General features: G+C 44.2%; 1 protein-coding gene across 1 annotated transcript in view; it reads left to right on the top strand.

Moving 5' to 3' along the window:
* The first annotated feature begins 627 nt into the window (after nucleotides 1–627).
* Nucleotides 628–24,152, top strand: part of LOC133389164 (inactive heparanase-2-like) — a 37,943-nt gene continuing 14,418 nt past the window's right edge. Inside the window, exons 1-2 of the mRNA XM_061636318.1 lie at nucleotides 628–1,129; nucleotides 2,165–2,322. Coding sequence (XP_061492302.1) covers nucleotides 870–1,129; nucleotides 2,165–2,322 — 418 coding nt within the window. The 5' untranslated portion in view covers nucleotides 628–869. The remainder of the gene's footprint in view (nucleotides 1,130–2,164; nucleotides 2,323–24,152) is intronic.

Genomic DNA, 24,152 nt, shown 5'->3' with positions numbered 1-24,152 from the left:
AATAACTCACCGGGCTCGGCGTCAAAGCTGGGATCCTTCCCGCGGCTGGCGGTTTCCCGTCCCTTTTGCTCCTCCTCGGCGTTCCGGCGCTTCCTTTTCGGCCTGCTGCGCCGCCGTGGCTCTTCCGTCGCAGGTCTTGCCATCGGGGTGGGTGCTGCTTACTGTCTCTGCCCCTGTCCCGCCCTCAGCACGGATCCTGCTTTTGGGTTTTCAGCTGCGCCCGATGAGAGCGCAAAAGGGACGAAAATCGGCAGCAAAGGTCGTGTGAAGGAAGTCACAGCCCCCTCTCCCTCGCCTCCCCATCCCCGAGAGATCGTCGCTGTGCTGTCTGAGGTTTCCGTATTGGGGGTGGGGAAACGCGCTCTCTTGGTGTTGAAAAGGGGGCTCCCCTTGTTCACCCTCGGCTGGGGCTCATCTTGCATAGCAAAACTTTGCAGCGGGACTGCTTGCAACTGCGGCGCTGGGAGGAGGCCTCAGCCAAAGAGAGGGAAGACCGGCCGGAGCAAATCCCCTCCCCTCCCCTCCCGCAGACCCCGAAGGGAGTCGGCCTGGCCCCTCGGGGAAGCCCGAGCCGAGAGGGTTAACCCAGGAGCGACTCCCCTTTACCTTTGCGAAAGCGAAAATGTCCGCAGGCGGCGGCTCTTCCAGGGGCGGCGCTGGCGAACAAGGCGTCTTGGCACCGGCCCCGGGGAAGGCTGGTCAGGGGCGTGAGCTCCCCTCTCCCACCAGCACCAAAACATTGGGGGGAGGGGGGAGGGAAAAAAAGGCAGCGCGCCCCCACGCTTTGCACTCCGGACAATTAGCCGCCCGTGACTGGCGGTGCCCGGCGCGGGACTTAATTGGGGAGCCCCCCTCGGCCTCGGCCCAGCATGCCCTGCCCCAGCTCTGGCCCTCCCGGCTTCCTGGCCCTCTTGGCCCCTGGACTGGCGCTGCTGGCTCACCTCTCCCTCCCCTCCCAGGCCGGGGTGAGGCGCCTTCCCGCCGGGATCAGCCCTCAGGGCGCCCCGGGCAGGACGCTCATCCTCCTGGACGTGAGCACCAGGAGCCCCCTGCGCGTCACCAGCCAGAACTTCCTCTCCCTGCAGCTGGACCCCTCCATCCTCCACAACGGCTGGCTGGACTTCCTCAGGTAAGGGGCGGCTCTCCGGCTCTTGCTCTCTCTCCCCCTCCCCACATCCCACCCCAGCGCTTTCTTCGATGCTACCAGCCCTCGTGGCCCCCGCCGCCGCCCTGCCCGTGCGCCCTCTGGGCTCCCCACGTCCCCCCTCCATGGCCCCGCACAGCTGTGCCTGGGACTGGAGGCCGGGCCATGGTTCCTATTAAGATGCACATGTTTGCAATGGAGAAAGCATCTCGGAAACGTATCGCTCCTCTGGCTGAAGGGGGAAGGAGACGTTGCTGCTTGTCTAGCCCCCGCCCCGCTCAGGAGCGCGTTTCAGCCCCCAAGATCTGGGCGCCGCCTGTGGGGGGTCAGAAGGAGCTGCCACCCGTCCGGGGTGTCCCCGGGGCTGTCGGTCAGTCCAGCGCCAGAGTTTCCGGGCTCCTTTGGCGACTCGGACTAGGAAAGGAGTTTCCCGAGCAACGAATGGGGCCCTGTTGGGGAGGGAAATGTGCCCACTTATAAGAGAAAGAGAAGGCGTGGAGCCCGCGGCTCCGATGCCCAGGAGGAGAAGGGGCTTGCCCACCCGCAAGCCCGCGGGGAAGGGAGAGGCGCTCACGGGGCGTCGGGCAAGAGACGCATCGCCTGGCAACAGCAGCCCTGGCGGGAGGGAGCACGCTCGCCCAGAGGGGACCGGGGGCTGCAGGGCACCGGCTCCAGGCATCCATTCCCTGACGCGCCTTTCCGGGGGGGGGCTGGGGAAGATGCCCCGTCATCCCCTCGGCGGTCTTCAGCGGCTCCGCGCTGTGGAGGCGAAGGGTGGCTCTCTGCGGGAGCAAAGCCACCCTGCTCACGGCTGCCTCCTCTGCCTTCGGGGCCTGTCCGGGAACGGCGCTGGGAGCCTCCGGCCTGGCGGGCGGGCTGTCCCCACGGTGGGCACACGATGGCGGCGCTCCCCGAGCCCGGCTTGGCTTGCCGGGCCCTGGCGCTGGCCAGGCTCCCTCCTCTCTCGTTCTCTCCTCCCTCCCTCCCTCCCTCTCTCACTCAGCCCCCTGTCCCCTGCAGCTCCCGGCGCCTGGTGACTCTGGCCCGTGGCCTGGCGCCCGCCTTCCTCCGCTTCGCCGGCAAGAGGACCGACTTCTTGCAGTTCCAGAACGTGAAGAACCCGGCCAAGAGCCGCGGCGGACCCGGACCCGACTACTACCTCAAGAACTACGAGGACGGTGAGGGTCCGGCCGCGCGGGAGGCTGGGAGGCGGCCGGGAAAAAAGAGGTGCAAGGCGGGAATCCAGGGATGCCCTGCCGGGAGGAGACGCCACCAGGCGGGCGGGCGGGTACGATTCCAGAGGCCCTGAGGGAAGGAGATGGATGCCGACCCTGCTGACCCCGTAAACCCCTTCAATCCGCCCCTGGGTGATGGGGTGCTAGATGGAGAGGAGAAGCAGGCTCTTCTTGTGGGGGAAGGAGACAGAGCTTTTCTCCTTGAGCTAGTGACTGATGTGAGCAGGGGCCAAGGAGGTGGCACTGGTGGTGACCACGCCAGACTTGTGATCTGGAGCTGTAACGTCCATCCAACCTTGATGCTAGTGTCTTCTGCGCCTGCTGCATCAATGAAGGAGGCTGTGCGGGTGATCCCTTCTTTAAAACTGCACATCTGCACCTGATGTGTGAGACAATCTCTTCTGCACCATTTGGCTGGATGATATGGATGCCCAAGGTACCAGGGCTGTGTGAAAAAGTTTGGTCCCCTGTATGGTCCCGAATGTCATGACAGGAAAAGAAAAGATGATGGCGCTGCTAGGCAAAGCCCAAGCAAACAGGCTGTCCCTTCCAAATGTGTGCTGGCTTCTGTGAGGTGTGAGGTGTGGCTCCAGAGAGCCTTGAGAAGATCAAGGCATGCATGCTGGTGTGGCTTTATGACAGAGTGATTAGGCATTGGGAGTGCTTGTACCAGGCAGACATTATCCGTGCCTCCTTCTCTCTCTGTGTGTGTGCATTTTGCAAGAGGCTAAAGTAGTTGCTAAACTGTGTCATTGGCGGTTGAGGGAGAGATTGGTCGTCAACAGTTGGGTTGGGATTCCCTGTTCAGGGTCTGATCTAAGGTGGGTTGCAGCAGAAGAACTATCACAGAATAATTAACAATAATAAAGGGTCCCCAAATGGATGTTTGGGATGGATTCCTGGTCTGGAAAAGCTGAAGACCAGAAGGAGGGGCAGAGGAGAAGATAATACCTGCATGAGAATAGCTTTGCTGGATCAGACCAGAAGTCCAGCTAGTCTACCACACACACTCCAGCCGTAGCCAGACAGATGGAGGACATGGTGGAGAAAACCACCCCTCTCATTTATCTGCTCATCAGAGATACACTGCCTCTAAAGAGAAAGGTCCAGTTTTGAAGTTGGCATGCATGAGAACACAGACCTGCCATATCTACCCAGAAATCCCCCTAAGTTCAGTGGGGTTACTCTCTGGTATGTGGTACAGGATTGTAGCCTGAGGCTGCAATCCTGTACATGTCTGCTCAGAAGCAAGCTCCATCGGATTCAATGGGACTTACTCCCAAGTAAGTGTGTATTGGATTGCAGCCCAAAAGTGGTTGCTGCCAGGCCACATTATAGCAAGTATGCCCTTTGCTTGTCCTCTCCTTACTGCCGGGTGTTACCTCAGGTCCTTAAATGTGGGGAAGATGCAGCAAAAACAAAAAGGCAAACTTTATGGATGAACAAATTACACTTGGTGATTGGATCACTGTTTTTAATCCAAAAAGATTTCTGTTATATTTGTAATAAATATATACAAAATAAAAATTAAAAAGATGTAATATGTATATAAAAAACATAAAGTGATGACACAGTGTCACAAATCTACCGGCTTATGGCAGCTGTCTGGCAAACTTCCCTGTAGCAGTTCTTTGAATTTAGACCACTCAATAATTAATTGTATACTTAACTTTCCTCCTACAGTGGAATTGGGGCTGGATGAATATTATGCTAATTAAAGTCAACCCTATTTCAGGAAAAAGGTGTTATGGTGTGTAGTAGCAACTGGGCATTTTGTGATGCATGGATTTGGGGTTGATCTGCCATTCTTCCTTTGGACTGGATTGTCTTTGCTTGTTCTAAAACTTGGGTACAGGGTACCCTAGCTGCGTGGTGGGTTATTACTATAGAAGCAAATGTCATATGCCCATAGGCCACCCTCCCTTAGGGAAAGGCGCTTCAAAGATGCCATTTTAGCCACCCAGCTGTACTCGCTGGGATTTTTACAGAAGTAGAAATGTAGTAAAATAAATAAATAAATGGGGGGGGGAATATAACATGTAAAAAAGTAAAAATTCATATTTTCCTGGGAACACAATTAATTTCATTGGATAGTCCAACCTGGAGAGAGAGACACATATGGAATAGTGTGTACCGCAGTAATTGGACCACGGAAACAGGAGTAGACAGGGATGTTTCCTTGCCTGATTCTCCCAAGGCATAGTCGGTGCTGTGATTTGTGCACTGACTTCCCCCACCTTTATCCTCTGGCTGGGATTACAATATTCCCTCGTCCTTCACTTTTTCATCAAACCAGAAGTACTACCAGAGAAAGGGAACTTCTGGAGATTCCAGTGTACTTGGCAGTGGTGGCACCAGGGTGAGGGGTGTTGGGATGAATATTTGGGAGAGCGCAAAAGGGACAAAGTGCATGTTGTGATGGGGAGAACTTTGTTCCACATGTCTTATTTCTGGAAGAGAAATTATGGTATATTTCATAAGTGTTCAGGCTCTCATTGTATATGGATTTTTTCTGCTGTGAGTCCTATTGATTTAGATGGAGTTAAGCATGCTTTGGAATTGCAGCCTTATTGTAATTTCCAGGTTATGATTCATTTGTAATTTGTATGTGAACAGTGCCTTTTCTTCAAGTAACTACTGGGATTCAGCACTGGGGTGGTGGAGGGGCTAAGCTACTTGCCCCCTCCTCTCCCCCCCCTTTCTGATGCCATCTGCAGTACTTAAAGGCAGAAAAGTTGGTCTTTTGAGCCTGAAGGTTTTCAGGAAGTTGGGGCAGTCCCAACATATCACAGCAGTTTATGCAAATAGAGTGTGTGGCAGCATTTTTGGCAAAAGTGAGGATCCAGGTGGGGACCCAGTAAGGGGCAGGCTTGGCCTTGGCTGACACTAGAAAGGCCTACATCCATGTCACGAGGTTTGGTTCTTTCTCATAGTAGGAATCTGCATTCCCCACCCATCCACCCCTTTGCCACTACTTGAACTCAATCATTCAAGCTTGGAGTGTGTGTGAAAAGTGCAGCTGCCTCCACTGCTACCAACTTACTATTCATACACCATTTTTTCGAAGGGCTTCAAATTATATGAGCAATTCTCACAACAAGCCTGCAAACATACAGCTACAGCAGCTCCTGCTCATTTTGTCAGCTAGAACAGAAATCTTTTATAATCAAATCAGAAATAAAGGAAAACATTCACCATCATCCTCTAGACACCTTCTTGTAATGATTTTTTCCCCCTCCCCACTCCCTCCGTTCACTGTGTTTCTGTTCCACTTCCTGGCAATTGGGGAAAATATTAGTCTAGAGTTCTTTCTCCTTCTTTCAGGGATGATCTTGGGTGTGTGTGTGTGTGAGGAAGGGGCATTTTTCTTAACAGTAGTAAACTTATCCTCTTCCCCCAATACTTCAGCATCTGCTTAGAGTCAAGACATCATAACTTCTGTAGCTGTAATAAACTTTGGTAAACAAGTAGGGCTGAAAGGTTTTCCATGAATACCCAGTTGTCCCAATTATATGTTTCCCCTCGTTAGAAGCAGCTTTTCTAGCAAACTGTGTTTGCTTATTGACAGTTAACTATTACTCTTTACTTTCCAATTTAACCTCCCCCCCCATTTGCAAACTGCTTTTTGGAGCTGAAATTGCCTCTTTGTAAAGTTTGAATTGCTCCAGCAAAAAAGTAATAAGTAATGTCAAAATAGTAACATAAGGCCTGCCTTCACACACTTCTCCAGCCCTGCAATCCTGTACAGACTTAATTTAGGAATAATCCCCATAGAACACACCTGAATACTCCAGTAAATGTGCATAGGATTGGGCTGCAAATCTAAGTGATTGAGTTTGTGAGTGTAAACAATTATATGGACGCTATGCCCCCATCTAAATGCCCCCTTCCAAGTACTGATTTGAACTTAACTTATCCTAAGCAATATATTTAGAATGGCAATTGTTCATGGGATTTATTATTTGCACAAGGACTGAAAGCAGCAATTACCAATTGTTACAGTTAAGCAATTAACTCAGAACCACATGCTGTCAATGGGAATTTCTGGGAAGACTTTGATGTAACCATCTATGTGCCCTTCTTGATTTAGGTAAGCCTTAATTATCACTCTAACAATAAATTCATAGTCTTTAATTTTTGGACAAGAGTGTTGTCATTGAATATATTCAACATTACATCTGTCTGAGATACTGTGATATTTATTTAAATTGACTGATTTGGCAACTAACTGCCTTACTTTTAAAACAGTAATTAGGTTTAATATTTGTATTCGCCATATGTTTTAGGCCTCTCATCTGGCCTAGACTGATGGCCTAGACAAAACATCCCCACTAGGAGCTCTCTAAGTGTTTTGGACTCTCTCACCACTAGCCAGCATAGCCAATGGTCAGGGAGTATGCTAGCTGTAGTCCAAAACATCTGGATGGCACCAGGTTGGGGATGGCTGGTCTAGACTGATGGACCCTGCTTTACTAGTCAGGCAGCGCTGCCACATAATCAATATTTTTATATTGTGAGATTAATCAAAACTGCAGCTGTGTCCTGTTGTTGTGCCCTATATGAGAAAGGCTCGGAGGAGACAATCTGTGAAATGCTATGCAGCGGAGTCCTTTTTGGGGGGAAGACTAACTTCTGACCCATTTCAAAATTCACTCCAGTTCAAAAGACTCCACCCTTCAAAGGCTCAGGCATAGCTTTTCTAAACAATACATAAGCAGGACCCTTTAATCAAACAACATTGTGCTTTTTTCCTAAGTGCTCAAAGAGCTTCCATTATAACAATAATCCTCCCAACCCTTGCAAGCTAACCCTGCATTATGATCCTCAAGCTACAGAGATGGTAAATGGGAAGCAAGGCTGAAGGATAGTAGCCTCTTAGGTCATCCAGTGAATTCATTCGGGAATGTGGAATGTGGACATTGTGGCTCACACTCTTAATTGCTATTGTACATTTGCTTTCACTATGCAAATTTACATGCTAACTCTCAATTAATTAATTAATGATGAATGAATGCAATCTCTGGTTCTGAATTCACAGTCTATTATAAATGGGAACAGCAGAGGCAGCATCTCCAGGCTACATAACAACTCAGATTAAGGCCGTAATCCCATGCATATTTAGGAACAGTGGAAGCTACCTTAGTCTGCATCAGACCATTGGGTCATTCCACTCAGAACTGCTGGTCCCCAACCTTTTGGGGCCCAGGGGCACATTTCAAAATCTATGAAACTGTTGTGGACACCACAAAATATCTATTTCACAGAAGAAAACTGCTGATGCTCAGAACCTTACCCCCCCAAACCAAACAGCAAGAAAACACTTACATAGCCCACACAAATTAAACACAGCCAAAAATGAAAAAGCAGGTACTGTTCCCCAGCAATGATGACAAAAAAGGCAAAAACCCTCTATTAAAAAAATTACAAACTGGAAGAGGCTTGGTATGTGCCAAAGGGGCTATCTGAGGGAACTGTGGTGCCTACAAGCACCATGTAGGGGATCACAGGCCTACAATAACTAACCGTGGCTCTCCAGCATTTCAGGCAGGAATTTTCTGCCCTCTGTTGAATCTGCAAGATTTCTGCATGCAAAGCATGTGCTCTACCACTGAAGTATGGCCTCTCCCTTGCACAGGAATAAGCTTAATTCAACACAGTAGGATTGACTTCTGAGTAAATGTGTCTAGTAGGGATGGGGAACCTGTGACCCTTCAAATGTTATGGGACTCCAGCAACTCCTATCAGCCCCAGTCTGCACGGCCAATGGTCAGGGATGATGGTTACAGGGTTCCTCTTCCTCTGCACAACGGGAACAATTGTCAAAGTGGATTAAAGGAGTATAATCCACACTTCCTAATTTTCAGTATAAACCCAAAATGAAGAACATAAGAAGAGCCTGCTGGATCAGGTCAAAGGTCCATCTAGTCCAATATCCTGTTCTCACAGTAGAAGCCCACAAGCAGGACCTGAATGCAATAGCATTCTCCCGTTCTGTGGTTTCCAGCAAGTGGTGTTCAGAAATGTAGGGAGAGCATAGCCCTCATGGCTAGTAGCCACTGATAGCCTTATCCTCCATGAATTGTCTAATCCTCTTCTAAAGCCATTCAGATTAGTGGCCATCACAACCTCTTGTGGGAGTGAAGTCAATCATTTAACGATGCGTTGTGTGAAGAAGTACTTTCTTTTGTCTGCATCCCTAGAATATAAATATGGAGATCCCAGTGAATATTGTTATTAGTTCATACACTGTTGGATTGAGCCTTCTTTCAAGAGGGACGATACAGGAGTAGTTTTGTGAATTTCACCTTCAGTATTAACACTATAACCTCTGGTCTGGAGAAAAACAAATGAGGAATCAGACTTTAAATTCCTCAGAAAAGTAACAAGATCCACGTGTGTATGTGCTTGCATGCACGTGTGCACATACACACACACACACACACACACACACAAAGAGAACCCTTTCAGCCTTTATGTCGCTGCATGACCCGGGAGGCTGTTAGCTGAAGATTTTCCATAAGTCATTACTGAGGAAGCCAATTAATCCCAGACAGACCTTGGTGGGTAGGTCGGCAACAGAGAGGTTGTCTCCTAGAGATCTTGTCTGCCTGGACAAGCGGCTTCCAGTTCCTGAGCACCCCTGCCCCCAGTTCCTTTCTTTTCTTGTAGGAGTTATTTTTGACGTAGATACCTCAGACAGCAGGGGTGGTTCAGCCTGAGATTCTCCTTGCATACACGATCTCAGTTTTACCAGATAACACTCCCCCTCTTCACATATACTTCTGTCTGCTCCTCCCCACTGAAAGTTGCTTTGTTGGGGCCTCTTCAGTTTAAAAGCTAAAGGAGAAACTTAGGAGCATAAAACTTCTCTGACCAAGAGCTTTGGTTGGTTCACACTAAACATTTGCAGAAAGAAGTGCTCGCTCAGCCCAAAGGTCAATATTTCAACAAGTTGTGGTAGGGTACTTACACTTATTAAATGTCTTCACCCAGGTTTCTTTGCTGTTGAGTGACGCTGGCCTTTTGTTTCTTCCATTTTTCCTCATGGCAATAAAGTTGAAATGTAGCAGCCCTTCAAAATGAAGTTTCTCCTAGAAGTTATAACCACAGGTCTTAACTTTTCATCACTTAAATGTGGAACAGAACCATTGCAAATGGGGGAAGGAGGGAGGGGACACATGTGGTGTGTATCAGGGATCAGTGTAAATCAGAAAGGTGTGGTGAGGGGGATTTCCTGCCCACAAGCCAAGCGTTCTTACTGGCTCTAGGAATTGCAAACAGGGCCTTCCTTCCCATGGAAAGTTACAGAGAATCATTCGTTTTGGGCAGAGGCAAAGATCCTTGTGACACTCTAGAGACAATTGTGGCTTGCTGAGGCATGGACTTCATCAGCTGCGTGTGATGAGGACGCCTACATCTGATTTAATATACAGATTGTATTTTATAAATATGGATCTGTTTCTGGCTACCCTGGAAATGCTTTCCCTTCCCATTAGATAATAGTGGAAGTAGATGAAGGGGAAATGCACACCCAGATCCCTCCATTCTGTACCATGCATGGTACTGTCCTAGCTACTACTGCAAATCTCCATTTGCTCCAGATCAAGCATTGTTAAATTGTGGGAAGTCCCATATTTTTGGTAGGTGTAGCTTTGTTGGCTCACTCTCTCCTGGAAGGCTGGCTGCTATCATAGAGTTAATGTTTGTCTCCCACTTTTCAGGCAACAGGTGTCAAAACAATGAAAGTGGCTCAATAAAGATTAACATATTTGGGCTTTAAGGTGCTACAAGACTCTTTGGACTCTTCCAAATGAACTGTTCACTGAGCATTCATCCTGATTAGTTTTCACAAAGTTCGCACAGAGGTTATACAATGGCCACTGTTTTACTGTGTATTCTGTCTGATTTCTTTGCGTAGAGGTAATATGACATCATGACAGGATATTGTTATCTCACCCTTTCCAGAGTATTTTCTCATCACATTCCTCACCACAAAAGTCTGTGGGTTATTTTTGAAGTGGGTTTGTTGTATAAGAGTGCCAAATCCACTTTAAATTTGCAACCTAAATGCAAATTTAATCCTACCTGCAAAACAGTGACAGTCTGGAGGCAAGCTATGTTGGTTTTGCTTCAACAGATTAACATGGCTAGCACTCTGGAAAAGGTGTAACATTTGCTAACCTTTCTAGTAAACAGGGTACCCTAGACTATGTGTGCACCAAATTTTAGCATTTGATCTGCTGTGGATGTACCTTAACTATTTTGATCCCCCCCTCAAATGACTGCCTGACCCAAGCATCTTTTTGTAAATCTAACAGCGACCCTCAGACTGATGGGGATCCAGACACAGAGTAAGAAGTGTGCAGCTTTTGTGGCTGTTTATAATTAAAATCTCCCCCTCTCCCTCGGCCCCAACAAACAACCCAACCACAGTGTGAAAGAAACTGTTATGCGAGAGGGAAGAGAAAGTATCTAATTTACCCTATACATTCTGAATGGACCAAGATGTGTACTCACTTCTTACCTTACCCAATTGTTATCCTCCATCCTGAATAAACATTACCCTTGGTTTATAAAGATAAATGGAAAGGAACCATGGGAGTATTGTGTGGTCAAAGATCTGCATGGAGCTCTGTATTCTGGAGGCAGGGCTGCAGTTCCACAGAGAATATGGGCCAGACTGGTAGAAAATTTATTTATTTGTGATGTAATTATTATAGGTTGCCAAATACAAAAGATTCTCTACATGGCTTACAATATAGAGCAAAAATTAAAAACCAACAAGTGCAATAAAAATGCAACAAAAAACAACAGATAAACACAACAGTAGATCAAAGTATGTCCCTTCAACACAGAGAGCAGAAGAATAAAAATGCACAGCACTAAACCAATTTAAGACAGAGTCTGGAGGAATGTAGTCTACTGAACTAAAATAATGTTAGAGCCATAGCATAATTCACTAATAGGCAAAAAAACTTGTGTTTTAAGAACGTACCTATAGCCCACAGATATTTCTATCATACTTTAAAAAGCAGGGAAATTGGGCAGCTATAGTGAATGTACCAGGGGAGCAGGAGACCTGACCTCTTCTCTGAGATATTGTACTGCCCTACAAATTTGTCAAAATGCAAACACAATTTGGGTTGGTCTTTCACAGTCCAATCCACTTCCTGTATAGCTTGGAAGAATTTGGCAACATGCACCTCTGAGCATATGGTGAGTGGTGGCAACACCTGCAATCAGCCCAAAGAATAGAAACAAGCCATGTGCTGTGCTGATCTTGTTTTAGCAGGGAGGAAGCAACATTATTAAGACAGTTGATATAGTTCAGATAGTCACTTTAAATATGTCTGATTTACTTCGCAATTGTAGTGAAGTTTCCTATAGGAAATCATTTTCTTTTGTTTCTATTTCTGTGAATATTCTTTGGGGGAAGCCATGACTGTCTCAAGTGAAATCAAAGTCTGGTGTGAGTGTTGCCCCCTGATTAGCCAAGCAGCTGTAAGTCTGGCTTTTAGAACAATGACAGTTGGTTCTTGCTGAGCATGCCCGACACTATCATTCGGTTCAATGCAAAATTTCTTAAATTAAATAAAAATCAGCCAGGCTTTTTTTAACTTTTAAACTGCAGAAGATGAAGGTCAGAGTATGGGGCAAGGTCAGTAATAGGATTATAGGTACTCTGTGAACATGGCTGATTTTTAATGAATTTCAACACATTATGAGAACTCCAAAAAGGCTCTGGGTTTTTTCTCTCTTTTTACACTTTGAACTCTTGATTCTCTCTGTTTTGTAGTATCGCCATGAAAATTGAGAGGGTTGTTAAGCAAGCATTTCTGCATTCAAGACTATAACTTTTGTAAGGTTTTGTTTTGAAATGAGCTTATGGGAAGCATCAGAATGGCATGGGGGTATTTGCAATTTAACATTGCAGAAGGTGAAAAATCCAACCTGGCTATAGTATACAGCCACTCTTGTGGCTGTATAATTAAAAATTTCCGGGGGAGGGAGTCTTTGGTGCTGAAATTACAGGAAGGTAGGCACCAGGCAGGCAGCGGGGAGGGACTTCCACAGCCAAGGGGCCACTGAAGGCCCTTTAAGTTGTTGCCACCCATCATATCTCACTTGGTAGGGGCACTAGTGGAAAGTCCTCAAATGATGATCTTAGGGATCGGATAGATACACGTGGAAAGAGGCAATCCTTTCAGTTCCAAGGTCTTGTGAAGGGCTTTAAAGATCAAACCAGCACTTTATGTTGAGCCCAGAAATGGTCAGGGAGCTATGGTGATGATGAAGCACTGGTGTAATACCGAGCCTGAATATTAGGAATAGGCAGGGAGGCTCTCTTAGCCATTCTGCCATTTACTGAGGTTCATTTGGTGGCAATGCAGGTGAGAGCCTTCTGGTGTGTGTGTGGGGGAGTGCTCCAGCTCTGGAACATTCCCCTTGCTGAGATATGACTGGTATCAACAATAATGATATTTTGTCACTTGACTGTTTTCCCAGGTCTTCCTTGGAGTTAAATGTCAGACCGATGGCTGTGATTATTCTGATTGTAATTTACTGTCTCTGTCTGTTTTGATGTTATGGTTTTACAGTAATGCATTACAGTCTTCATTTGTTATCTGCTCTGAAACGGTTTGCAGTGAAGAGCGGGATAGAGCAAACAAATATCACTTAGTGTCGGTAAACATCCTAGCAGTTATATTATGTACCAACTAAGTTCCTGGTCTGTTTTTAAAGACAATCCCACACATACAAGGCATCGCAGTAATCTAAATGGGAGATTATGAAGGCTTGGATCACTGAAGCCAGGCTATCTCTCGCCAGGTAGGACTGTAGGTGGCATACTAGACGAAGCTTGTAAGCCGCATGTGCCTCAATTCTAGTGGCAAATACAGTTTAACAAGCATCCCCAAACAATTAACCTGGTCTTTTATTTATTAAATTTATTTATTTATTAGTTTTATATCCCATCTTTCCTCCTAAAGGAGCCCAGGGCGGTAAACAAATTTGCAATAAAAATACAATTAAAATAAAACATTTAAAATTTGTTAAAAACATCTAAAGACACCCCCCCCCAATAAAGCATGTAACCAAATTTGTGTCTGGATAGGCCCAGGGTGTAGCCATCCAGGGTCATGGGGTGTGTGTCATAGACCCATTTCCAGTAGTGTAGGGGCAAATTCAGAAGTGCAAGGTCCCTTCATGATAGTCACAGCCATGCCCCTTCTAAGATTATGCAACCTTCTAAGAGTATAGAATAGTCTGGCCAGGTCTTGCAGGATACTGCTTCCTGCTTCTCTGTCCTTGTTAATGCTTTCTCCCACAACAATAGATGTCCCTAGGAGTTAATCAGCAGGGCTGGTTCTAAAGGGCGGCCAGGTTGGGCACTGGCCTGACGGCCCCTGGAGCTACAGGGGGCCCTCAGCCGCCCCTCCACTCCCCTTCCGTGATCCGTGGGTCCCCCACATCCCCCCACGTCTCCCCACTTACCTGTCTGCTGTCTTTTACCGTTGCCCTTAACAAAGATGGCGGCCGCGGTTTCCCTAAGGTACTGAAGCCCCTGCGGCCATCTTAGTTGATGGCAGAGATGCACGCGCATAGCACGCATGTGTGCCATCAACAAAGATGGTGACAGAGGCTTCATCCCCTTCGGGAAACTGCGGCCGCCATCTTGGTTAATGGCAATAGTAAAAGACAGGAGACAGGTAGGTGGTGGTGGGGTGTGCGCGCGAATGCAAACACGCACTTGAATGCGAATGTGCACACGTGCACATGCCGGGGCCCAGGGCAAGCTGATGCCCAAGGGCCCAGGCATTCCTGGAGCCGGCCCTGTTGATCAGCATGAAAGGGGAGTCTGTTAGCTACTGAGGAGAGTCTTCTCAGTGGCTGATTCACCTCCTTTCACTCCAATCAGCAGGAAAAGACAAGGAAGCATATGAGTAGACTCTTTTCAGGATCCAGTACACTCCCCCTTTCATGCTGATTGGCTCATAGGATGCTGGAGACATAGAGATCTCCTTCCCAAAAAAGCAAGGGATCTAAGACTGCCTGGGACCCTGGACAGCTACACCCCTACCCATTACTTTTTGGGGAGCAGGGTCCCAGCCAGGTATATGTGAGCCAGTCAGCATGAAAAGAGAGTGTATTAGCCACTGAGAAGAGTCCTTGTCCTTAAGTGCTGATTGGAGCCAATCAGAGTTGAACAGAGGTGAGTCAGTCTTTGAGAAGACTCATTTCAGTAGCTAACACACAGCCTCCTCTTTCATGCTGATTGGCTCCTAGGGATATCTGTTGTAGTGGATTGTGGATTCACAAGACAAGAGCAAGGGAGACAAGGTAAAGTGGAAAAGGGGGCATGGCTGTGAGGGAGATGTGACTATCAGGAAGGGACCCTGCACTTCTGAATTTGCCACTACTCTACTAGATAGGCCCACCAAATGTTGCACTTTGTTGCAGTGCAATATAAAGGGAGGTCTCTTTGAGCTCAGAAAGAGTAGGAAGCAGCGTGTCTGACTCTGAGATCACAGATGTGTTCATAAGTCCAGGTCTGCCTATTTATCAAGCCCTGTATCTTGTTTTGGATAATGATCACTAGTGGATAATTCTAAAGAAGCCTTTAGTGCAGCGTTACCCAACCTTTTTCGACCCAACGCCCCTTTGCAAAATCTTTTTGTGCCCAACGCCCCCCTCAGATTAAGTATATGCCAGTGCTTCCTATTCTTCCCTTAAAATATGAGTAATGCATAAAAGGTATTTTCAGTGATTATTACTGATCGTTTTTATCATACCTTTTTATTGCATTTAGATTACACATTGAATTCTTAGTATGATTTATTAATATACATACATAAGCAAAAACTAATTAAGTCCACACGGTATGAACCAATAGAATACACTGTGTTACTTAACAACAAACTCATTCAGTTTACCGGCATTGTTTCGTTAAACAAGTTTATTTAAACATCACAGAAACAACGGGTAGCGAGTGTGTCCCATTCCTGAAGAAAACCAGCGAATAACTGACCGTCTGCGTCACCCATTTGCACACTGCACTCATCCATTGGAAGAATGTGCCCTCCACCAATACACCCAGCTTATCAAACACTCTCTCGCGATTGGTTCCAGCATCCCTCAAGACAGCATCGGAACATTACCTAGTGCCGGGGCGTGGCTAATATCCCCATTCCTTGATATGACACTGGCCGCTATTCAGAATTTCTTTACTAAAGAGCACACACTATTTATAGTGTTATTTCCATGAATTGAGACTATTAAATACATTCTAATTGGGGACAAAACAGTTTAAAAATTAATGATTTGTGTATTAAATAAAATTAAACTTAAATGCTTCAACTGTCGCATCAGATGGTCAAATGTCAAAGCCCCCCTAATGAACCCAAACACCCCCCTAAAGTTTGTAGTCACGCCAATGCCCCCTTGAAAGGCTGTAATGCCCCCCACATTGGGAATTGCTGCTTTAGTGGAACTATTAAAAATGAGGAAATCACAATCCTATTTACCACTGATTTACAGAGTGGTATTTTAATAGTTTTTGTCTCTCTCCCTCACTCATTCCCCCCATGAAATCTTCTAATAGTTCCTAGCACAGGGCATGATCTGCTCCAAAAGAAATTTAAAGTCCCATTAATTTTAGTGAGAGAGTTATTCAGCAAATCCAGCCACTAAAACATTTCAAACAGCTACAAAATGGAAATATAGGTGGTCTCTCTATTGCAGTTAAGGAGTGGCATGATAAAAACTACTAATTTATAATTATGGATAAGATATCATCATAACTAAAAGCTATGTCTAGTTCAAAGTTGATGGCTTTTTTGAAAAGTGGTTTTCTCTTTTTTTGTACGTGTGTCCATGAGTGACCCTGCCAAATCTTCATATACATGGTCAACTTGATTTCTTTCTAATTCTATTTATCAATAAGAGTATGATGTGGTCCCCTACTGCCAGTGTGAGTGCTTTCACAGCAAATTGTGCAGTGATTTTTTATTTGTCCCAAGGTGTAACTGTAACTTAATATAAGAATGTATTGAAAATGTTTAAATAAAGAGTTTTTCCTTCTTCCTTCCTTTTTTTTAAAAAAACCCTTTTGATTGATTTAAAAAACCCATTCCAATTACCTGGGAAGAAGATTTTTTTTAAAAAAAAAACTATAACAACAACAACAATAAATACTATGCAGATAGCAGCAGGCACAATCTTAGAACAAAGTATTTTCTCATCTTTCTCACAGGTAGAAATGCATCTTCTAAGAAGATGCTTGTACAACATCTACAAACAAAATCCTGAATTCTTCAGAACGATTTTATTAATTTCCAAATTTATGCAGGAGTAATCAGTTAAACCCATACTAAGAATTGACTACAAGTTCTTTCAATTGGGTAAAAGCCCTTGCTTAAATTTCTTCCACTGATACCAAGTTAAAAAACAAACTAACTTTTGCTGGACTTTATCCAGTCTTTTGGCTTTTTGAAAGCTGCACCATATTTAACTCCTGCACATTTAAATTATATAAAATTGTGTATACACTTAAATTACTTAGCTGTTTTTCATTCACATGCTCTCCTCTACCCCCTACCCCTACTGCCATACCGAAATTTCTGTGGTTTTTGAAAAGCCATGATGGAGGATTTTGTAATGAGTCTGTGAAAGTTTCAGGTATAAAGGACAGCCTGGACTGTTGGCCTTAAGAGGCAAAGAAGGCTATCATGATGTTTATCAAGTCATCAAGCATGACAGCTCACATGCAATGAGTCTGCTTTGTAACACCAAAGTATGCTGGGTGCCTTGGGGCTACATTGATGACATGACTGGTTCCTATCTGATTTATATTATGTAAAAAGTGTGCAGGTGAGTAAAGTATTTTCCCCAGGAACAGGCATAAGCATTCTATAAATCTAGGACTCCAAATTATATGAATGTAACTATAATCTGTGAGCCAGTCTGATTCCATCCGTCCCCAGAAATGTGGAAAGGGGCATGAAAACGTTATTACTAAAAGATTTCGCATCTCAGTCTTTCTGAGCATCTATCTCTAGTGATCTGGGATCCATCTACATGGGGACATTGACTGCTGTGCGGTGGGTTTGGTTAGTTTGTCTAGTATAATATTGTTCACTGTGGCTGTGGGTGGCAGTTCAGGGTCTCTGAAAGAGCTCGTTCCAAAATCTGTGACCTGAGATCCTTTGTCTGAAGATGCAATGCAGGAGTATGGATCTGAAACTTTATGCATGCAAAGTATATGCTCTGTGACTGAACTATTCCACCCACCCCCATTTAAGTGGGTCATATATTTATATTTTGGGTGGTTATCTGTCCTACATTACAGAGGACAGTCCTCTCTTTGAAGGGTCCAAGTCTAGTGTTTAAAAATGAAGAACCATAAGAAGGGAGAACAGGAGCCTTGAAGGTGCACAACAGCATCCAGACAGCAGACTGAGCAGGCACAAATGCCACCTGGTCACAGTCTTCCTCACTCTGGGGAGATGTGTGGGCTGCATCTAATGCTGGAGCTCCACTGGTGCCAGGGCTTCTGTGCACACAGTGGAACCTTCTCTTCCCCTCCTCTCCTTTCAACCCCCCTGTGTGCCACAAAAAGCAGTCTCAGAGGGTGGGGGACCCTCCAGAGCAGACTTGGGGGCATGCAAGGGGAGGAGAAGACACAGAAGCCCTGTTGTGCCAGCAGAACCCTGCTGGTGCAGTATTGGTTAAAACCTTTTATATTTATTTATTTATTTAAACTATTTCTATCCCGTCCTTTTAACCTATAATAGGGCACTCAGGGCAGCTTACAATAAAATCGAACCTGTATGATGCGTAATAGGTTACCTACTCCCAGTTAGCTGTGATGAGTTAGACAAATCAAGTGCAGAGTGATGGTTTCATAATATTTTCAAGCTTTTGTCAGCCAATCTGGCAACTGTATATTCAAGAAATAAAAATTTGATAATAAATACTTAAAGATGTGACTGAGCCTATGCTCAGTAGGAAGGCGCAAGTTGATTTGCTCTTCTATCATATGTTCACATTATTCAATCATCCACTATAATATAGTAACCCTTGATACATGTATATGTTTGTAAACAGTATTTGCTCTTGTGTAACAGATGCAAAGCATACACCCCTCGTTTTTAGCAGCAATCAAAAGCACATGCAGTTGGGAGTACGTCCCACTGAATGCAGTGGGTGATGATGGGATTTTTGGAGGGGCAGTAGCCACAGGTGTCAAGGTTGTCAAGCTCTTGCTGGACAATCCCTATGTATGAACTTGCCCTGACTTTAGAATTCAGAAATAGAAATGTGCAACTAATTAGGCAGAAGAGAAAGGAAGAAATAGACAAAAGTAGTAGAGAAGGAAGGTCAGCTGCCATCTTTCACGTCAAGTGCTTGTGACAATTCTTAGTGCTGTACTAGGCAAACTGTATCGGCTTCTTATCTTTGAGCTGTTTTTAGTTTGAAGTTAACCTGCAGCATATCAGAATGAATGACTGAGGTAAGAAATCCACAAATACTTAAGAAGCCCAAAGTTTTTTTTTTAAAGGTTATTTAGTGGTGAGGGTAGCAGGGAGATTATAGTTTTATGAGCAATATAAATTTGACTTACTCCAGTCAAAAAACGTCATGCTTTGCATGGTTAATTCAGCTTTCTGTGCCTTTGAGTCTGCTCAGAAACAGGCGCATTTACCAGCAGAAATACATCTTCCCCACCCTCATGGCCCCACCCAATTAACAATTTAGGATAGTTAGCATAAATCTCCAGGGAATGAAATACTCACCTTATCTGATGTTATGCCAAGGCCCAGATACGATACCCCAGTCACTGAATACTTCTAAAAACTTGGCCACAGAGATGAGAAGAAATCACAGAAGCCATTTTAATGGCCATGACCTTTTAAACTAGCTATTTTCAAAGTTTTACAGCTTTCCATTTACTGGCTCTCTTGTCTGAAGACCAGCAGACAGTAAGTTGATCCCTGCAGGACATCTCACTTTTCAGTGTTGTCCTGCCTCACTTACTTCCATCCATAGGAAGGTTTTTGTCAAGCAGAAGGTGCAATTAAAGATTATTTTATAATTCATTTGAGATTCATCTGAAAAATTGAAACTAAGCCTCTCAAACAGTCTTTGGGCAGTTGCTATGTGGTGGGCATTCTAGCTCCTGGGAAATATTTGCTCAGATCTTTAGGCCCTGCCTGCAGAAGGAAGGTTTTTTCAATGAACTCGTGCACTCCCTCTAGCTCGGGCTGACTGGGTGTTGTTCTGTCCTTTGATACCAGTTTAGAGAAGCCTGATGGATGAGGTGTGGGATGTACCAATCTCCTCTGGAATTTCTCCTTCCACTGTAAAGGGGGCCCCCAGCTGAGAAATTGTTCAGGATGCTCTGAATCTATCCTAGGGAAAGTGCAGAGCACAATCTTCTGTCATGGCTGCAATGGGACAGAACTTCCAAAACCTCCTGGTCAGTGCCTCCTTGTAAGGTCAGAGGTTTCTGACCCATCCTAGGCTGATATTCTGAGATACCATAGGGTAGCTGGAACATGCTATCTCCAGAAAGCCTTATTTTTCCTCCATGTCTGATGTTAGGAGTCTCATACTTAGTCCCTTTGTTTTTCCAGTCCCCAAACTCTGGATTTTGTGTCCTGCAGTCAGCCGCAGCTCACCCACCTGCCACATGGGTGTGCTCCCTTCATACTGCATCTGTCTGAGTCTGCTGTATCAAGGACTGCGCATAGGATGATTGTGCATAGTCCTGATTCAACAGCCATAGCAAGTGCCTGATGATCCAAAAGTGTATTACAACCAAGTCCCAGTCCCAGAGCTTTAGGCAAAGCTGGACACACTAACCCCCATCTTTCATTCTAGACCTCAGGGAAGTCCTTACAAGAAAGTAAGTCCCACAGTGAGACATACACCCAAGTAAATATGCATAGGACTGGGATATGAGGCACTTTTAAGTGGCTGATTTTCTGGAAGATCAGTTAGGTAGTGCATTTTTTTTAACTGAGCAAGTTGCTAGAGCAAAATAATGGGACGAGGGCAGAGAAGGTGGGTGGGATTTTCATGAACATATCGGAGCAAACCAATTGAATTACTGTCAGTTGCTCTACCACAGTCTTTGAATCCTTTTTTTAAAGCCAGATTCATATTCTGATCTTTGCTGTATTTCTTGTCTCATGTTCTTTTCTCCTACCATCCCAGTGCTCTTAATCTGTTTTTCTGTTTTGGCAGCTAAAAATTAAATTGCTCAAACTGGAAAAAGGAAGAAGCCCAACAATAATGAACTAGGAAATCAAATGTTGGAAAATGATCAAATTGGCAAAGTTGACTCATTGGATAATAGACAGAGAAAACCTTTAGTCTGCAAAATGAATTAATTTGATAATCTTTTAGTATAATCTTATGCTATATAATCTTTGATAATCTTATAGTACAGTTTTATGGAATATTAATCATATTAAATTAATGGAGTGCTAGGAAGGAGGTAGACCCTCCGTGGCGCAGAGTGGTAAGCAGTGGTAACGCAGATGAAGCTCTGCTCACGGCCGGAGTTCGATTCCAACGGAAGGAGGAAGTCGAATCTCCGGTAAAAGGGGTTGAGGTCCACTCAGCCTTCCATCCATCCGTGGTCGGTAAAATGAGTACCTGGCATATGCTGGGGGGTAAAGAAAGGCCGGGGAAGGAACTGGCAATCCCACCCCATATATATGGTCTGCCTAGTGAACGTCGCAAGACATCACCCTAAGAGTTGGAAACAACTCGCACTATAAGTGCGGGGACACCTTTACCTTTAGGAAGGAGGTGTTTACAGATACAGAACATAGAAATTAAGGCAGATTGATGTATTTAATGAATTATTAATTTATAGGTTAACCCAATATTAAGTTAATTTTTTGAGAATTTTTATGTTTAGAATTTCTGAACATTTATTTATTTATTATTTATTAATTCAATTTATATACCGCCCCATAGCCGAAGCTCTCTGGGCGGTTCACAAGAAGTAAAACATCTGATATACAATTAAAACCACGTATCAAGCAATTTAAACATACATTAATAATATCAAAAAAATTAAAACATATGTATACACATACAAATGTATATTAAATATTAAAAAGCTAAAATACTAAAAATACTTTGTGATTATTGTTGGTGTTATGTGCCTGCAAGTCGATTACGACTTATGGTGACCCTATGAATCAGCGACCTCCAAGAGCATCTGTCATGAACCACCCTGTTCAGATCTTGTAAGTTCAGGTCTATGGCTTCCTTTATGGAATCAATCTATCTCTTGTTTGGCCTTCCTCTTTTTCTACTCCCTTCTGTTTTTCCCAGCATGATTGTCTTTTCTAGTGAGTCATGTCTTCTCATTATGTGTCCAAAACATGAAAACCTCAGTTTCATCATTTTAGCTTCTAGTGATAATTCTGATTTAATTTGTTCTAACACCCAATTATTTGTCTTTTTCACAGTCTATGGTACGTGCAAAGCTCTCCTCCAACACCGTATTTCAAATGAGTTGATTTTTCTGTTATCTGCTTTTTTCGCTGTCCAACTTTCACATCCATACATAGAGAATACCATGGTCTGAATAATCCTGACTTTAGCATTCAGTGAAACATCTTTGCATTGAGGACCTTTTCTAGTTCTTTCATAGCTGCCCTCCTCAGTCCTAGCCTTCCTCTGATTTCTTGACTATTGTCTTCATTTTGGTTAATGACTGTGCCAAGGTATTGATAATCTTTGACAAGTTCAATGTCCTCGTTGTCAACTTTAAAGTTACATAAATCTTCTGTTGTCATTACTTTAGTCTTCTTGATGTTCAGCTGTAGTCCTGCTTTTGTGCTTTCCTCTTTAACTTTCATCAGCATTCGCTTCAAATCATTACTGGTTTCTGCTAGTAGTATGGTATCATCTGCATATCTTAAATTATTGATTTTTCTCCCTTCAATTTTCACACCTCCTTCATCTTGGTCAAATCCCGCTTTCCGTATGATATGTTCTGCATATAGATTAAACAAATAGGGTGATAAAATACACCCCTGTCTCACACCCTTTCCGACTGGAAACCAATCGCTTTCTCCATATTCTGTCCTTATAGTAGCCTCTTGTCCAGAGTATAGGTTGCGCATCAGGACAATCAGATGCTGTGACATCCCCATTTCTTTTAAAACATTCCATAGCTTTTCATGATCTACACAATCAAAGGCTTTGCTATAATCTATAAAGCACAGGGTGATTTCCTTCTGAATGGACCTTCTATATCCAACGTATGTTTGCAATATATAATGTCTGGTGCCTCTTCCCTTTCTAAATCCTGCTTGGACATCTGGCATTTCTTGTCCATATATGATAAGAGCCTTTGCTGTAGAATCTTAAGCATTACTTTACTTGCATGGGATATTAAGGCAATAGTTCGATAATTACTGCATTCCCTGGGCTCTCCTTTCTTTGGAATTGGGATATATATTGAACGCTTCCAGTCTGTGGGCTGTTTAGTTTTCCGTATTGGCTGACAAATTTTTGGTTTCTCCGTGAATGAATCTGTCATCCTTGCATCTCTTTTACAGAGTTCTTCAGTGTATTGCTTCCATCTTCCTTTTATTTCATCTGGGTCAGTCAGTGTGCTCCCCTGTTGACTATTCAGCATCCCTACTCTTGGTTTAAATTTCCCTTTAATTTCTCTAATCTTTTGGAATAGGTCTCTTGTTCTACCTTTTTTGTTGTCCTCTTCTATTTCTTTACAATAACTATTGTAGCAGTTCTCTTTGTCCCTACTAGCTGCTGTATTGTTGCATTTAGGGTTCTGACAGTGTTTCTATCTCCTTTTGCTTTTGCTTTCCTTCTCTCTTTAATCATTTTAATAGTTTCTTCAGTCATTCATTGATGTCTTTCTCTCTTTTTAACTAGAGGTATTGTCTTTTTTGCATTCTTCCCTGATAATGCCTCTGACTTCACTGCATAGTTCTTCTGGTTCTCTGTCAACTAATTTTAAAGCCTCCAATCTGTTCCTTATTTGATCTTTATATTCTTCTGGGATGTTATTTAAATTGTATTTTGGCATTATGATTGCTTTGTTCTTCTTCTTTAGTTTTATTCTGATTTGGGATATTACCAGTTTATGATCTGTACCGCAGTCTGTTCCTGGTCTTGTTTTCTCAGAAAGTATGGAACTTCTTTATCTTTTCCTACAAATTATATAATCAATTTGATTCCTATATTGACCATTTGGTGATGTCCATGTGTACAGTCATCTTTTTGGTTGCTCAAAATTGTGTTTGCAAGAAACATATTATTCGCTTCACAGAATTCAATGTCTTTCTCCTGCTTCATTTCTGTCTCCTAAGCCCCATTTCCCCACAATTCCTAGTTCTTCTCTGTTCCCTATTTTTGCATTCCAGTCACCCATGATTATCAGCACATCTTGTTTTGGTGTGTTATCAGTTTCTTCCTGTACTTCTGCATAAAATCTCTCCAATTCCTCTTCTTCTGCATTTGCCGTTGGAACGTAGACTTGGATGATGGTTAAATTGATAGGTTTCCCATTTAATCTTGTTGGTATCACTTACTCAGACCTTGTGTTATAGCTCTTAATTGCTATTGCTACATCACTTCTCACTATTAAAGCAACCCCATTTCTTCTTAATTTCTCATTTCCTGCATAAAATATTTTGTAGTTGCCTGACTGAAAATGTCCCATTCCCGTCCATTTTAATTCACTCACGCCAAGTTTTGTAATGTTGATATGTTCCATT

The sequence above is a fragment of the Rhineura floridana genome, chromosome 7 (assembly GCF_030035675.1).
Source record: "Rhineura floridana isolate rRhiFlo1 chromosome 7, rRhiFlo1.hap2, whole genome shotgun sequence".
NCBI lineage: Eukaryota > Metazoa > Chordata > Lepidosauria > Squamata > Rhineuridae > Rhineura > Rhineura floridana.
This window is presented reverse-complemented; position numbering and strand designations above follow the sequence as displayed.